The sequence below is a fragment of the Natrix helvetica genome (assembly GCF_964273705.1).
Source record: "Natrix helvetica genome assembly, chromosome: 12".
In the NCBI taxonomy this organism is placed as follows: Eukaryota; Metazoa; Chordata; class Lepidosauria; order Squamata; family Natricidae; genus Natrix; species Natrix helvetica.
This window is the reverse complement of record NC_138556.1, coordinates 8,522,327-8,539,276: the sequence shown is the minus strand read 5'-3', so window position 1 is coordinate 8,539,276 and position 16,950 is coordinate 8,522,327. Positions and strand designations below refer to the sequence as shown.

Below are 16,950 nucleotides of genomic sequence, written 5' to 3'. Positions count from 1 at the left end.
AGCTACTGCATCTACCAGGGCAGATTTTACATATCGTTCCTTAAATTAAATTGTCTCATCCTAGCACCCTTCAGGTGTGTTGCCGTCTTTCACAAGGACGAGAGAGACTAGTATCTCAATCAGTGTGCACTTCCTTTAGGCTTTAACTTAGACATTTTGTAAATAGAACATATGGAGTCACCTACTAATTTACAGGCATTTTTTCATGAAATGGAGGTGAACATCAGCTCTCTGAAATTTTGCAGTATGGCTACATTTCAACTTCTGAATTTTGAACAAATGTGATGTGTGTGTTTGCACGAGGGCTGCTGGGGAGCCTAGTCCCTTCACAAAATGTTTGCAGTTGATTGCACAAGGCTGCAATCAACTGCAAAGTGTGCATTACGAGGATGCTATTTTCCCCTCATTCTAGCCCCCTACCTTGAACTCTCCCCTATTAGCTCAGTTCATCCTTGTTCTCTGGGGCAGATTTGAACATGAGCTCCAAGCTGTAGCCATCCATCGTTTCTCCCAAAGTTGTTTTTTCAAAAGGCAATTGGACTTCCTTTTTTTTCTTGAAAACGTTTCATTTTTCATCCAATAAGCTTCTTCAGCTCTGATTAATGGTAGGGAATGGATGGATAGAGATAGAGAGATAGAGATAGAGATGATAGAGATAGATGCTATCTAGCTATCTAGCTATCTAGCTAGCTAGCTATCTAGCTATCTAGCTATCTATCTAGCTATCTAGCTATCTAGCTATCTAGCTATCTAGCTATCTAGCTAGCTATCTATCTATCTATCTAGCTAGCTAGCTAGCTAGATAGATAGATAGATAGATAGATAGATAGATAGATAGATAGATAGATAGATAGATAGGTGTTTTGAAGAATAGCTTGACTCCCTCTTCTTTGTGGCAACCCCTGAGATATTGGAAGACTGCTATCATGTCTCCCCTAATCCTTCTTTTCATTAAACTAGACATCCCCAGTTCCTGCAACCGTTCTTCATAAGCTTTATCCTCCAGTCCCCTAATCCTCTTTGTTGCTCTTCTCTGCACTCTTTGTAGAGTCTCAACGTTATATTCTTTGTCATCTGGTTGTTTCCTTTTGGAAAAGCACCTGTGGTATGTCCATCACCTGGATGATGGAGAACCTCCGTAGACATCCATTTTTTCTGTGTCTTAAGAAAGCTTATAGAACCTCTTTGAGATCCCAAAGTCAGACACTTGCTTTGTACTATGCCAACTTCCCAGTTTTTATGAAGCTGGTAGACATGTGATACAATGGGTGGAGGAGAGCAGGCCCCAAGGGAACTTCTGCAGAGAAACTGACGGACTTCTAGCTCTCATAAAAGTTGACAATGACCAGGGGGAGAAAATAAAGACAAGTACCCTTCATAGTATTAAGCACTCTGTGTTTGTGTCCCAACTGTCCTCCACCAGTAGAAATCACCAAAAATCCATCAAACATCCCCTCACAATCTGTTATTGTTTGGGGATCAAGGTACAGTACTCTACACAGAATGGAAAAGCTTGTAAGAAAGTAGAGTAATACCATGCTAGAAGCTTGCAACATCTATTTAAAAGGCCAAATACGTCACATGCTTGCCTCTCTCAGCCAACCTGTTTAAAACCAAGGCCAATTCAATACAGCACTCAAGATCACTAATATTATAGCCCTAACTCACTCAGGACTCTACCAATGAGGTTAATTGTCCATTACAATTTTCTGGTAACATCACAAATCTGTTTATACAGGGGAGTACATTAGAAAGAGAATTTTGGCAGCAATGGATACATCCAATGTAAACAACTGCCTGGAATGTGTGTATTATTCAGAAGTCTGACCAAGCTCTAAGCAGAGATACCTGAAGCAATCTCCCATTAATTGCAGTAGGGATTCTTTTTCCAAAGCAAGCGGGCTCATGAATATTTATTTAGCCGTTTGGTTTATCGCAAGAATTACATCAGTGCAAAGAGCTAATCTTTCTTCTGCCCCCCCCCCCTTTTCTTTCACGCTACACCCGTCTTACTCTTTCTGTGAGTATGCAGGCAGCTCACGAGTTAAAAGCTGTTCTGCTTTTGCTTCCACACCCAATGCAATCATTTCCTGAAGCCCTTCTTACAAGGGACTGTTAGTGGAAGAGAACATTTTATACCCTTTCATGGCACTGTGAGACATAAGAACTTTCTCCACTGACTATTCTGTGCAGAGCTTTTAGTCAGGCAGGCAGATTCATCTGACACGCTGCCAGAAAGCTAGAGCCATTTTCTAGATAAGGCATCAGCATAGGAAGGAACTCAGAACACAATTTATCCTGGACACTCAAAAGATTTGCAGGGCTTCTCTTTTGCTTTGTGAATTGTTTGCTTAAGTTGCAGCAACTTCCCCACAACACAAGAATCTGCTTGGAGACAGAAAAGTCTCAGTTTTCCAGTACCTGACAAGATGCTCTAAATAGAGGCTCATGTTGTTAAAAACAAAAATATCCCATTATAAATTGAATTGGAAGAGCAAATAATGAGATTTTTTTTCTGCTTAAAGTTAGGGTCCAGAGGCAGATAATGATTGTAAGATGATGTAATTGTCAAATGAAACTGCAGTTAACCCTTTCCATGCCAGCTCTGTCTTGCGCACAAGCCAAGCCAATGATCTGCACCTTTAAAGAACAGGTGCAAAAAAGGAAGAATGAAAGAACACAAACTGTGCACATCTGGATAACTATTTGGAAAATGCAGAGAGACAAGCTTAATCATTCCCCAAAATGTGTTTTTAACAAAAGTATGTTTGTATTAAAAATAACTCTACTGGATTGCATAGTGGTTCTACAAATGTCAGAAAAAATACTTCTTTTCAAAGAAACCTGTCCACCAGGTTAAACCAAATAGCATCTATTGCTTACCAGTTATTAGTTATCCCAGAAAGAGGTGTTGGCCTCTAAAACAATTTAAATCCCAAGCCAAAAATAGTAAGAGCTTCAACTATTTATTATCTTTAGTCTTTTTAATATGATCTTTCTTACTTAATAATCCATTATTAAAGTAACATAAAATTCTATATTCCACCCTAGTATTTCACAATAAAATTGCAATATATTGCTATATTAAAGAAACCTGACTGGAGAGCTCTTCAGCTTTTAAATGAATTAAAATCTGACATTAAAAAAGCAAAGGCATATGTAGTATAACCTATGCAATATAAAGTAATAGAAAAAAAGAGACTTTTACAGTTTACAAATATACCCACTATTAAAACTGATAATTAAATGTTATGTATCATTAAACTGCATCTCTGATTTTTTAAAAAAAAGGTAGGTAGAGGTGCTCCTGAAGCAGTTTGCGCTAAGGACCAGAACAAAATATCTGGTTCACATCAACACACATTTGCTTGAATAGCTTATCTCTAGCAATCAAAAACCAGGTTAAATCGGAGCGACTTTAAAAGCTGCCTGGTTTTATCCATTTGTTGGGAAGAGATTTCTCATGCCGTGACATTCCAAATGAAATCACTGGAGAGTTTCAAGAAGAGATTGGGCTGCCATTTGTCAGAAATGGTGTTGGGCTGGGGAGGGGGGTTGGACTAGATGACCTAGAAGGTCCCTTCCAAATCTGTTTACCTGAAAAATGGCTGTTTCTTAAGATGTGTTTAGACATAGCATATGTCACCTTCTCCTACTCTGGGGTTGATATTGTGATGGATTGTTTTTTTTTGGGGGGGGGTGTAGATGTCAGGCCTGCAGTTATATTCCTTTTAGGATCTTTGGCCTGCCACACACTCTCTCTTTCTTTACTATGCTGTTCATTAGTGGGGAATTGGGAGGGGGGAATAGTAAGGAATAGAATGTGTTTGTTTTCAAAATAAAAAAATCCTTTCTAGAAATCAAGGTCATTCTTTGTCTCTGCACCTCTGCATCTGACCAGAACTAGATGGGTGGAAAGGCCGAGGAAGATTGGACCATGTGATGAACTTGTGGGTGTGGGGACAAGATCATGAACTTTCAACTGGGTGGAAACTCAGATTCGGGTTTCCACAGTTTGTACCAACAGGTCTGTCTTATTAAATTGGAACTTTGATGAAAGCTATGCCTTGAACTCTGATTTAACTCTGGATGATATTTGGAACGCTGACAGTAGATACATTCTTCTACAAACATAGAAGCTTTGCTCTTTCTGCCAATCCAAGCCAGAGTGACAAGAGGATCCTTCAAACAGAGAGCTCTTCTAAGTTACCCCCTGGATGCCCAAAGGCATGAAAGAGCTCTTGTAAGGAAGGGAAAACATTCTACAGCTTTTGAGTACGTTTCCCCCCCCCCCCTTACAAAGATTGCAAAATATATGGTAATGATATAAGGAGAAATGATGATTTTGCCCTTTCATTTATGGAAAAGGAAGGTATTTCAAAGGAAGGCAAAAATACCTGATCTGGGATAATGTTGCAGGATCCTTAAGTTAGAGTGCAGTATTGCAGGCTACTTCTGCTGCCTGCAATTTGGCAGTTTGAATCTCACCAGGTTCAAGGTTGACTCAGCCTTCCATCCTTCCGAGGTGGGTAAAATGAGGACCCAGATTGTTGGGGGCAAGAGGCTGACTCTGTAAACCACTTAGAGAGGGCTGTAAACCACTGTAAAGCGGTAGATAAGCCTAAGTGCTATTGCTATCCTATCTGGGTCGGTTTTGTCTTCTGAAGCCCATCCTCGGGGAATTTCTCTCTAACAGTGTGTGTGCTAGAGAGAAGTTCCCTGAGGATGGGTTCCAGCATGAGTGTAAAAGCTCAGAAGACTACCTCTGCTCCTGGTGACTGGCCCGGATTGGATCCTGCAATGAAGGTGTTTTCTGTTAATGTAAAACAGATGCATTAATTCTAATGGATTTCTTACTAGACGCTTGTTTTGGTGCTTCTACATCTATCACCAGCCTCCAGTGGCATCACTGCCCGGGGAGGGAAGACTAAGGGTATATGGATGAGCCAGACTGACCTTGCCTGAACTATTTATCTAGCTAGGCTTTTTCACATGAAAACTGTTCCTCTGTTTTATATTCCAGGCAAAGACACAGATATAACCAAATAAAATGTAACAGGCTTATACAGGCGGTTCTCAACTTAAAACCATCCATTTAGAGGCCATTCGAAGTGACAACAGCACTGAAAATAGTGAACAAGTTACGACCAATGCAGCATCCCATTGGTCATGTGATCAAAGTTCCGGCTGGTGTCAGCTGACATATATTTTTGACAGCTGTACTCTCTCAAGGTCATGTGGTCACCATTTGTAACTTTCCCAGCTGGCTTCTGGCAAGCGAAGTTAATGAGGGAAGCCAGGTTCGCTTAACCACCAGGTGATTCACTTAACAACTGCAGTGATCTGCATAACAACTGTGGCAAAAAAGGTCATAAAATGGGGCACTTAACAACTGTCTTGCTCAGTAATAGAAATGCGGGACTTCATTTGAGTGCTATCTCTACAGAGTTTGCCGGTTTATCTTCAAGTAAGGACTTCATTTCACCAGATTTTAAAATTATTTTTCTTCCTCAAACCTTAACAGTCGCAATTGACTCCCTTACTTCATTCACAGGGCTGATGTAAATGCTTTTGCTGATTGTTCTGAGGACAAAAGATGGCTGGCAGGGTACCAGGGCCTCAGCACTTGTTTAAAGCAGATTGAAATTACCCTTCATCCAAAGGATCAAGGAATAATATAACCTTCCAGGCAGCAAGGTGAATGATGAGAGGTGACAAGAGCTGTACATTGGCAACAGGTGGGGAGGGGAGAGGAAGCACGTGCTCCCTACTCCTGTTTTAGGGTTCAGCATCAATAAAATATGAAAGCATTTCATACCATGAAGTGGCTTTTAAGCATTATTTATTATCAGGGTTACATTCAGATAAGGTCAATATTTAAATGGAACCGATGAGCTGGTAATTCCATGAAATGGATGTCTGAGTATAGAGTGGGATTCCTTTTGTGGCATTGTTATTATTGCTATTTTACATAGCAACCATATGAAAGGCTGGGTTAGTTCTTTATAATATCAGAACCTATTTGCCTTTTGAGTGTGGTAGTGCCTCATCCCTTTCCTATCCAACTCATTCCCAACAGCTGGATGTCAGTGATATTACCAGTCATTGTTCATTGGTTGCCAGTTTTGTTTTGGGTCTACCTTTAACTATTTAAAGGGGGAAGAACTGCACCCTTGGTGAGCTACAAAAGCTAGTAGAATGATCTGTCAGATTCAAAAGTTTGGTTGCCTAATGAATAGTGCAACTAAGAACTCACAACAGATTCCCACAAAGCACATTCTCTTCTTCTCCTTCCTTGGTCAGCGTGATGTTTCCGATTAGCATAAAGTTCAGCTCTGTGCTGTCTGAAATGTTGTTTAAATTTTAAGCTACAATTTTGAACCCAACAGGGAGTGATAGCTTGTGCAATGTGGCTAATAAAAGAAATCTGAGCCTCTGGGCCTGATACTTCTTCCTTATTTGTATCATGGCCGCCTGCCTCACGTTGCCTGATTTATATGTCATACCAACCCAAAATTTGTGATCTGACTTTGCTGAATAAAACATTTATTTGATGGCAAATCATAATTTATGTAATTGTAATCCAGGCTGTAGAGCAAACAATAATGGCTGGATTCATGCTAAATTCAAACCAACCATAACTTAACATGTATTAACCCAGCCACTATCTTCTGCAAACGACTACAGCAACTGTAGATGCTCTGACTGAAATCTCATCTTAGTTACATAAGGATTAAACTACCTATGATAAACTATTACCCCTCCATGCCTAATTCTTATCTGAGAATAATTCTACTGTATATTTAAAGTTGTTGTAAAAATTACGCAAAGCATATGCAAACACTCAAGGCCTGATTGCTTTTGATGCTTGAATTAACAAACCATTGCATAACCATTTCATGAAGTATAGCTTCAGATATACATAAGGCTCAGTTCTAAAATGTGGGTAAAATCAACCAGTTATACAAAATGCCGGAGCAGGCTTTAAAGAATTCCATTTCTCACGTCCGATGGGTCAAACATAAGCTCAGTTTTACATATACATATACATATAGGTAAAGGTAAAGGTTTCCCTCACACATATGTGCTAGTCGTTCCCAACTCTAGGGGGCGGTGCTCATCTCCATTTCAAAGCTGAAGAGCCAGCGCTGTCTGAAGACATCTCTGTGGTCATGTGGCTGGCATGACTAAATGTTACCTTCCCACCAAAGTTGATTCCTATTTTTCTACTTGCATTTTTTACGTGCTTTAGAACTGCTAGGTTGGCACAAGCTGTGACAAGTAAGGGGAGCTCACTCCGTCACGCGGCACTAGGGATTCGAACCACCGCACTGCCAACCTTTCTGATTGAGCTCAGCGTCTTAGCCACTGAGCCACCACGTACACACATACGCACACACATTCCAAAGGACTTCCAACCCCATACATGACCTACAGTAAGTACACCCAAAGACCTGTTTCTGAATATCAATGGCAGGAAGGATCAATCTCCTTCCCAGGAGAGATTCTATGCTCTTCATTCCAGGCTAGCTGATCCTTCACCACCAAGGGATACTAGGAGTAGGCAAGTAATATTGGCAGCAGGTGTTCGTGCCATCTTCCGGTAATTTGAGAATTGGAACACAGATGCCTCCATACTGACTGAAGCAAACAGCACACATCCCCACTGTCAACAAGTACCAAGGGAAAAAATAATCATCCTTCAAAGTCCAAGCTCACATAAAAGTTCAGAGATTCTGTTTCCCTTCACTGATCGCTGTTCTCCTTAATTAATATGTACAAAGTTATGCATCCCGTACTGTGACAAAAACAAAAAGCCACTGGCCCACAAGAAGCACCCAACTATCAAAATGAAGACAGGGCAATGTCTTACAAAAATCAATGGGCTAAACTTTAAGCTACCTATTTTTAAGCACATATTCCTATTTTGGTTTCAGGTACCCCCAAAAAACTTGCAAATCCAAGGCAATCCTAGAATAAGCAAAGGTCTTCAAGAGAAAGAAGTCATTTTGTTGTCCGTTAAAGCTTTGCTTTCTTTAGAAAGTGCTCACATGCCAAGTAATCAGTGGTGGGATTCAAATAATTTAACAACCGGTTCTCTGCCCTAATGACCAGCTGGGTAGGCGGAGCTCGGTGGTCATGTGACTGAGTGGGCGTGGCCAACTCAACATCACTCACGTCGATGGGCACTTCGCCTTAGCTGTTACAATGTAATAAGGGTTAACCGGAGTGGCGGTTTCTGTAAGCAGGGCAATAAAGATCAGGCTAGAATGTTTCCTTCCTGCCTTCCTTATAGGATCAACCCTGTAAAGTGGGGGGAGGGGGAAAAAAAGGAGATTTCTTCCAACAACTAATTCTCCGAACAACCAGTTCTCCCAAATAGGTGCGAATCGGCTGAATCCCACCACTGCAGGTAACCAGTTGGGCCTTTTGTGATAGTGAAAATACAAAATTTTAAAACTTACCCACTGGACTAGAACCAGTTCCATTTGGCACTGAGAGATCGCTGGTGGTCAACATCCCACCTAGTTAAGGAATGAAAAAAAAATATGTATTACTTTCCATGTTATATACTGAAAGGAGGTAGCACAAGGTGGAATTTGTTGGAAAGAATTTATAGCCTTATCAAATAAGTCTTACCTGCGCTACCTGTACTTGGGGGTCTCTGAGGACCTCCAGGTGATACATTTCGATGCAATGAAGCTTGAGGAGGAGTCAGCAGGGTGGGATCTGTCAAGGTAGAGCTTGCTGCCAAGGCTGGGGATACAAGAGAGCTCCCAGGGCTACTATAGTTTAAAGAATTGGGGCTGGATACAGGAACAGTGACCGACATTGAGAAGTTCTGCGGAGGCAACCCAGGCTGGAAAGGGGGGAGGGGTAAGGAGGGGAATTAAAGTGAGACAGAAAAGTACAACTTTTGTAATCAAGTGTTAAAATACTAGCTTTGACATTTATAAAATACACCGATTTAATTATTTGTTTAATGCAAAGTATTGCCATCTGTTACATACGGCTATTCAAAAGTTTCAAAATTAGTTAAGAGCTTTTAATTCCTTCAAATTCATCAGTTTGGAAATGGCTTATTCAACATGGCAAGTAGGACACAAAATAGGTTAATTGATATTCACATGTTACATTCAAGCAAACATTCAACTAAAACATATTGGCTTAAAAAAAAAGAAGAAGAAGAACCCACAAACAGGTTGTACAGCTACAATCAGAAATATCATGCTGATAAAAGTAGACTATTCATAAAAATTCTCTAATATTTATTTTGTTATTTTTAACAGTTGAACATAAATTTGATTTGATACATTGAAAGTTTAAAAGTTGCCGGGAGGCTAATGAAATGTTAGCGTGTGTTATGATATTGTAACAGTATTCGTGCGTGTTTGTGTGTGTGTGTGTGTGTGTGTGTGTGAGCAAGCAAGCATTAGCTTGTGGAAGGAATGTATTTGAAAGAATGTTACACTAAAGTCATCTACACATAGATAAACTTTATAAGCCCCTCTATTTATAATCCTCCCTTGTGGCTTTCAAATTCTTCCTCAAAACTCATCTTTTACATGAAGCTTTTAGTCCTTCGTTTATATATTCCGTTTTAAGTACAGCCAAGCATATAACGGCTCCGGAGTCACAGGTGGCTCTTTTATCCCTCTGCGGCGGCTCCCTGTTGCCGGTCAGCTCCATAATTGATAGGGCTTTCGGTTAGGACAGGTAGGAGGAAAAAGGACGCCGCGTTAGTAGGAGACTCTATGGTGGGTGAACCGGACTTCCGGTCGGTTCCAGAATTGAAGGGGGAGCTTCCGGTTAGGACTTTTGTGGCTCTGAGTGTTTAAGGTTGCCGACCCCTGCCCTAGGCTGTATGGGATGTTGGCATTTTAAAGCCCTTACGACAGACATTTTTCTTCTTTGAATGGTACTATGTGTCATGACAAAATTAAGCAAGTAATACAATTTGGGTAATTATGTAAGTATATGAATGAGGAGTTTAGCCTACAAGGTGCACTAGAGATCCTCCTCCTCCTCTGGTAACAGTTTGTCAGTTTCATGCATTTATTTATTGATCAAATTTGTACAGCCAACCCTCTCACCAAAATCGACCCACCAAAAGTGACTAAGAACAGATCTGTGGAAACATGTTTTTAAACATACATATCCATATGATTATGAAGTAACACTCCTTAACATAATCAGTTCCTTAAACTAAAAACAATGTTATGGATGCGCTCTTGGAAAAAACAAAAGAGAGAATTGTTTTTCATCTGTCCATAGGCCTATGACTTCAGGTTCACGAGGAGATACCACAAAGGTCTATGTATTTTCTAAGTTCTCGTGAGGGCTAGAAGCTTCTTTACTGAAATGTACTAATTTCCTTAGTAGCTCATAGGCTTCCCTTGCTGCATTCCACACCAAAGAAGATGTACCACTCAAACTGCATCTCTCAGCAGAATCTACATAATAGGATTATAATGATCACCATTCAAGGGTTTCTACCTCAGGTGGACACACCTCAGGCAGGTACTTCTGCTTTCCAAAGCCGAAATAGCCACGGAAGGCGGTATCACAAAATCTTCTCATGCATGTAACAAGAGCGCAAGGCATTCCACAGTACTCACTGCGATTTTATGATTCCGCATCATATTATCAAACTCTTCATTAATTTTTTTATATTTTTCTTCTGTATGTGGCGTGAGCACATAGGAAGTGTCAGGGTCTGGGCTGTCGCACCCTCTGTTTTCCTTCTTGTTCAGAGCCTAAATAATGAAGTTAATAAAAAGAATCAACAAATAAAAAGTAGGAGCCAAGAGAAGTACTTACAGGGCCTCGCTTGAAAATAAAATCACTATCTTCACTTAGTTTGCTGAATCTGTCATCCGAGAGTGGGCTGTGCTCAAAGTAATCGTCAGCATCTGGGCTCTCACAACCATTAAGGCCTTTCTTTCTTAAAGTCTGAAATACAATTGGAAAATTCACACACACAGGAAATACTACACTTGCCATGTTGTTGTCATTTCAACTGCAAAGCTGCATTAAGAGGGCACCGACTGTTGCACAGCCAAAGCCACAGGAATACTGCTTTCTTAACATGCTACAACTTTTCAACATTTGTAACAGAACTGTAATTCCCCGTTTCCTCGGTAACCACCCCGTATTCCCCCTCCCCCCAAAAAATTTCTGGAATACTTTACCCCCCCCCCCAAAAAAAAAGGTTTAAGCTAATTTAATGGGGAATTAGGAATAATGCATTTCGTTATTAGTAGTGGCATTGGTCTGCAGGTTAAATCTCTGATGATTTATGAGCAGTCCCATGTTCCCTGTGTCAACTGAACCCATGTCCTAGAACAAGAGTGGGCAGGAGATTGCCTGCCCTCTATCAGGTGGGTACACAAAGGATCGCTTTGCTCTCTGTGCTATGCCTTTAGCTTCAAGAGATCCCGGGCATCAAACAGCTTGTTACAAGACATTCTGTGTTACTCTTCTCCTTCTGCTTTTATTTATTTTAATGCCAAGTAAGTCTGAGAACTGGAATGGAAAACAGCAAGAGAAAGAGGCTCTTAACCCCTTCCTACCTGCTGTTCACTTCCCCATTCATTACGCAACCTCTTAAGAGAAATGGAACAAGCTATCCTTCTTCTCACTTCTAAGTAGGTAAATAATTGTTCTCCTCACTCAATGAGGAGAACACTCAATAGGTAAATAGATGATTTCTGGGCTATAAAATAATATTCAATAGAAAAAATGAAGCAGTTTAAACTCCGGGTTCTTTCTCTGTGCAAACCTCTATAGTTTACAAGTCTACAGAATCAGTATTATATTGACCATTCGAACATTTTGTAATAACCTTTTCATTAAAATTATGTATGTTCTCATACACCAAAGGTAGTTTCTGCCTCACATTCTCCACAATGTCCTGCAAAATGCAATTGCTTCTCAGAAGACAATCATTGTGAAAAAGCAGTCCTCAGCTTGGAAATTACTTTCAAAGCACGAGTTAAAAGCTTGTTGCCAGAAGAGCGACAAGCTTAACATCTCAAAGATATGACAGTACGTTCCGATCTCAGACTAATTTTTTTGTCCTGTTCCATGAGTCCAGCAACTTAAGTTTACAAACCAAAAATGCATTATCAAATATACTTATTCATTACAAGTACAAACATCCTGAAAGGAACATAGTATGTCCATTCTATTCACCTTTAAAAAGGAAACCTCAATCTTTTATTTTGAAAGGTACACACAGTGAGCTTGTACATTCAAGACAAAAATTTTGGGACACGGCTGGCAGAAAGTTTTCCAATTTTACATTTTAGAGCAAAACCCATTGCTCTCATTTCATTATTGCCTGCAATTTCTTACCAATGATGTAGCAGTGATTAAATATCTTGTCTTTTAAAAAAACCAAAATCATCATTTTTGTTGAAACAAATTTAAAACTCTTAAAGTAGTTTTAAAATCTAAAAAGTGTGTTTGTGTGTGTGTGTGTGTGTGTGTGTGTGTGTGTGTAAAAAATACTCCCCCCCTCCCTCTTTATTAAACTTATGGTACTTCTTCGAGACAAGTAGAACAACTAAAACCAATACACTTTGTGGGCTGGTTGCATTTCTATAACAACTTTTAAACCTTAGAAGCTACTGTACATTTAAACCACATTTGGCTTGGTGTTTTTTTCCCCCTCAGCAGCATCAAAGTGCTCTCAGCATTTCACATAACACAATCAAATTCATGTAAAGATCACAAGGCACTGTTAGGAAATAATTCCTTCTCGGGTTACTTGGCATAATATTCTGCCCCTCTCCCCCCCTCCTCAGTGCCTTGAACTCCCACTAAATCAGCCCACATTGGGAAAACAGGTGTAGCTTTCACCAACACCTGTCACAGTACTTATCTTTACTGTCTAACCAATCAGGTGGATACTTATATGGACTTAACCATACATGGTCCTGCAGTCTAAGACTCTGAAAGCTGCTAGCCCTCCCAAACCTCCAACAAGGGTAGGCTGCCAGTCTTTTACTCTGTGATATCAGCAGGGAAAATGCTAACACTACAGTCTGGATTACATTTAACCTTTACAAATTATTGAATACTATAAATAGACTCCGAAAGCTTCTGGCATTCATAAAGGAATGAATACATTTTGCCCAACATGACCTGACGCTCTAAAACTGCATACTGAGAAAAAAGGAAGTTATTGATGTTACAGACTGCAAAGAAGTTTTTTTAAAAAAAAGTTTATATAAGGCAGAGTTTATATACTGCCACCGTAACACAGCTACAGAGTTCTTCTTTATTCCCAAAGACACATTCCAATCTCATACGTATTGCGTGCAATACATGACTGCTCTGGAATCTATAGGTCTTGTGAATTGTGAAATGAAACTCAACAAAAGATAATTGCCTTCTTTTAACAGTTGTTTTCAGAAGAAAATTAACCCTTAGCTGAGAAGGAAAGGAAAAATCTTATTTATCTCCCACTTCTGCCCTCTCCCCTCTTTGGAAGAGCTTTATAGCATCCGCTGCCTTAAGAAAATTCAAAACATTCGTAAAGATCCATCTCATCCTGGGCACCCTTTTTTTGAGCTATTACTATCTGGCAGACTTACAGGATAATAAAAATAAGGACAAATAGGCTGAAAAATAGCATGTCAAACTCAATTTCACTGTGGGCCGCATCAGGGTTGTGTTTGACCTCACGGGGGTGTGTGGCCAGGGGGATTGGCGTGGCCCTCTACCAACAAAAATAGAGCTCCTGGGCAACATTTTCAGGCAGGACAGCCTCCTGCAGCCCTCTGCCAGCGAAAATAGAGCTCACAGGCCCTGTTTTCAGCTGGGACAGCCTCTTCCCAGTGAAAATGGAACTTCAGGGGGCTGCAAGCAGCCCTCCCGAGCTCCGTTTTTGCTGGCAGAGTCCTTCCCTGTTTCCAGGGTAGCCCCGTGGGCCAGATCTAAGCATCCCACGGCCTGAATCTGGCCCATGGACCATGAGTTTGACATCCCTACTTTAGACAATCCACTATATCCATAGCATTCTAGATTAGTAGTAACATACTGTGTGTAGCAGACACCATGCTCTTTATTGGTGTGTGCAATGTTAAAAAATTGGTTAGTTAAATCCTGGCATTCCTTCATATATATTTTTACCTTACCAGTGGTGCCTCTAACCAAACTGTTGCCATAACTCTTTTTCTGAGAAATTGGAAGGGAAACCCAAGATTCGCCCCCCCCCCCCCTTTGTAATCTCATAAGTAAAAATCCAAGATCCCCCCCCCCTTTTGTAATCTCATAAGTAAAAATCCTGGTCGACCTTCTGCCAACCTCTCTAACAGGATGTCATCATTTGGATGCCTGTAATCTCATCAGATATAAAACTCAGTGGCTATTTGACAGGAAAGGACTTCATATACAGTAGTTCAGCGGTATCAGGAAAGCTAGCTTTAACTCAGTGGTTTTCAACCTTTAAAGGACCCCCTTTAAATACCTTTTGTGGCCACGGACCATGGCCATGGAGCCCCAAGACTAACTCGAGATTTAAATCACAACATTTCTTCAAGCCTGTGTGAACCCCAGGTTGAGAACCACTGGTTTAGCTGCATCATTCGGCGAGACTTTCATCATAACCTCTTGCTGTGTTTATTTGAGGCTTGGCTGATCCGCAGCATATGTACACAGGGATGAGCTTCTTCTTCACTGCTCATTATGTTCAAGTTGGGGTTAGTCGAGTAAGCTGGCACATTTGCTACTTCTCCAGGGTCAAACAGTCCCCAACAGAGGAGGAGATATGTCCCATCCCCAACAAATCTCTTCCTCTCGGATATAAAAGTCAAGCTCTGAGATATCTGGATCATTACTCTGTGTTGTACGCAGGGGCAACTAAAAACAAAGTTGTGGCTTTTTATTCCGATCATTGCCTCTACATTGTACTTGAGTTTATAAGTAAACATTTGATTACGTAACTCGCTCAACAACTAAAATTCGATAGGACTAGGCCATTCCTGTTGTAAATAAGGCATACCAGTCACATTCTTCAGGATATTATTGCCACAGACAAGTTACACTGTGGCACAGAAAAAATCATTAGGTTTTTTTCTCCAACCGATGCAGAACTTCAGGCTCTGCAACAAGATAATTATGGTGTTAATGCATTTGTACAGTTATAATTACAAAGAGTGGCTGATTGTGTTATGAAATTACCGGGCAGCTAAACTTTTAGAGGTGAAGAATTATTACAGTTACACCTTGTAAATAATTGGGGGAGGGGGTATATGCGGTCTGAATCAGGATATTCCTGATTAAAAATATCCAGCTATATGTACATATCCAAAGAAATACCAGCATTTTGGCCTGATAAAAATGCGATGCCTAAAATTCTGCAAACAAAGGGGAAAGGGGACTTACTGCTCTTTCATGGATATTTTTGTGCTTATATCTCATCCAATTCAACCATGAACTGATTTGAGATATTACCCTGTAGGAGTTACTGATCTGTGGACATTGCAAACCAAAACTGCTCTAGGACATCACTTCAAAAAGATGAGCATGTGTCCATTGAGGGCAATGAAGCAGCTTTTCTTTGGCATGGCACAAGTCCAGATCAACCCGTACTCAACGCCACATTTCTTCTGCATAATCACAAGACCACTGCGGGCCTCTAGAGGTCTGGTTTTAAAAACTATGAGTTAACCGTCAGTGAACGTGCTGGTGCAAATGCCATTCGATAACAGCAAAAAAAAATTCAGGAATTATGAATACCGCACGCTACTATTAGAATTTTTATGCTGGAAGTAGACCTAGTTCTAATACCATCTGCACAAAAACCCTGGGACACTGCCACCATCATAAATATGAACCAGCTGCCAAGCATCCAAATTTTGACTACATGACCATGGGGATGCTGCAATGGTGGTAAGTGTGAAAAATGGTCAAGTCACTTTTTTCAGAGCTGTTGTAACTTTAAAAGATCACTAACACATACATATGCATACATACTAGTACATACATATACATTAAATGCAGTGATCTGAGGCATGGTGAAACACCGATTAAGCTGGGAAGCTCACCAGATGGACAACTGATTATACACCAGCTTGCATCATACCATTTGCAATCAAGAACAAAAGGCAGAATTAATTCTAGTCATACTTAAGACCAAAAATAAGCAATCGTTCTATTGAATTTTTAAGTACATTGGCACACTTACAAAGGGTTTCTCCATCTTAGTGCCACTCCAAAGCCAACATGCTGCCTATACAAATACAAACATATTTTAAGAGAAACAAATGTTTTGCATTATTTTGTAATCCCTAATTAGCAGGCAAGAATTTGACTGATCGACAAACGCAACCTACTGGAATATGCATTAATTTAACCTACCTTCACTGACCAAGACAGCTTAGTTTTCTAATTGTTTAAGGATGAAAAAAATGTAGAAGCTTAACCTTCAAATTCTATTGTCGTTAAATTTAGGTCTGGCCATAATATATAGTTCCTGGTACAATATTTTTTTTTCTAGAAACAGAGCTTCTCGACTTTTCCTATCTCATTCCCTACAAATTTCTCAAGAAATCTGTGTCTCAGAATTATTTTTTTTTTTAAAATCACATTTTTCCAGAGCAGGCGCCCAGAGCGGCCACTGCCAAAAGACTCAAGGTTGGAAGCCGCGGAAAAAGCCAGGCTGGGATGATGGCGGCAGTGGAGGTGCCCTAGCTCCGTAATGAGAGCTGGGCCATGCATCGTGAGGCTGGGAGGTGAGTGAGCGAGAGCAGAACAGCTGCTCGCGCAACCCCCCTCTCCAGCCGTGCAGAGTGCCATTCACTGGCATTTGGAAGGCGCCAAGCCAGGGGGGGCGGCAAACAGGTGCTCACGCGGCTTGGCGATACCCCTAGGTCAGTGAATGGCGCTGTGCCCAGCTGCAAAGGGGGTTTGCTGGGTGGCTGCTCGTGAGCGTGGTTGCTT

General features: G+C 40.6%; 1 protein-coding gene across 8 annotated transcripts in view; it reads right to left on the bottom strand.

Annotated features, from left to right (window-relative positions):
- MEF2A (myocyte enhancer factor 2A) overlaps window positions 1-16,950 on the bottom strand; it is an 85,681-nt gene that overhangs the window by 21,743 nt on the left and 46,988 nt on the right. For 4 of the 8 annotated variants that reach the window (XM_081964953.1, XM_081964955.1, XM_081964956.1 and 1 more), the window contains exons 4-6: window positions 10,620-10,757; window positions 8,641-8,860; window positions 8,466-8,525 (exon numbers count right to left, since the gene is read on the bottom strand). In XM_081964953.1, coding sequence (XP_081821079.1) covers window positions 8,466-8,525; window positions 8,641-8,860; window positions 10,620-10,757 — 418 coding nt within the window. Of the gene's footprint in view, window positions 1-8,465; window positions 8,526-8,640; window positions 8,861-10,619; window positions 10,758-10,821; window positions 10,954-16,950 lie in introns of all 8 variants that reach the window. The other 4 variants (XM_081964954.1, XM_081964957.1, XM_081964959.1 and 1 more) reach the window with 2 other exon arrangements.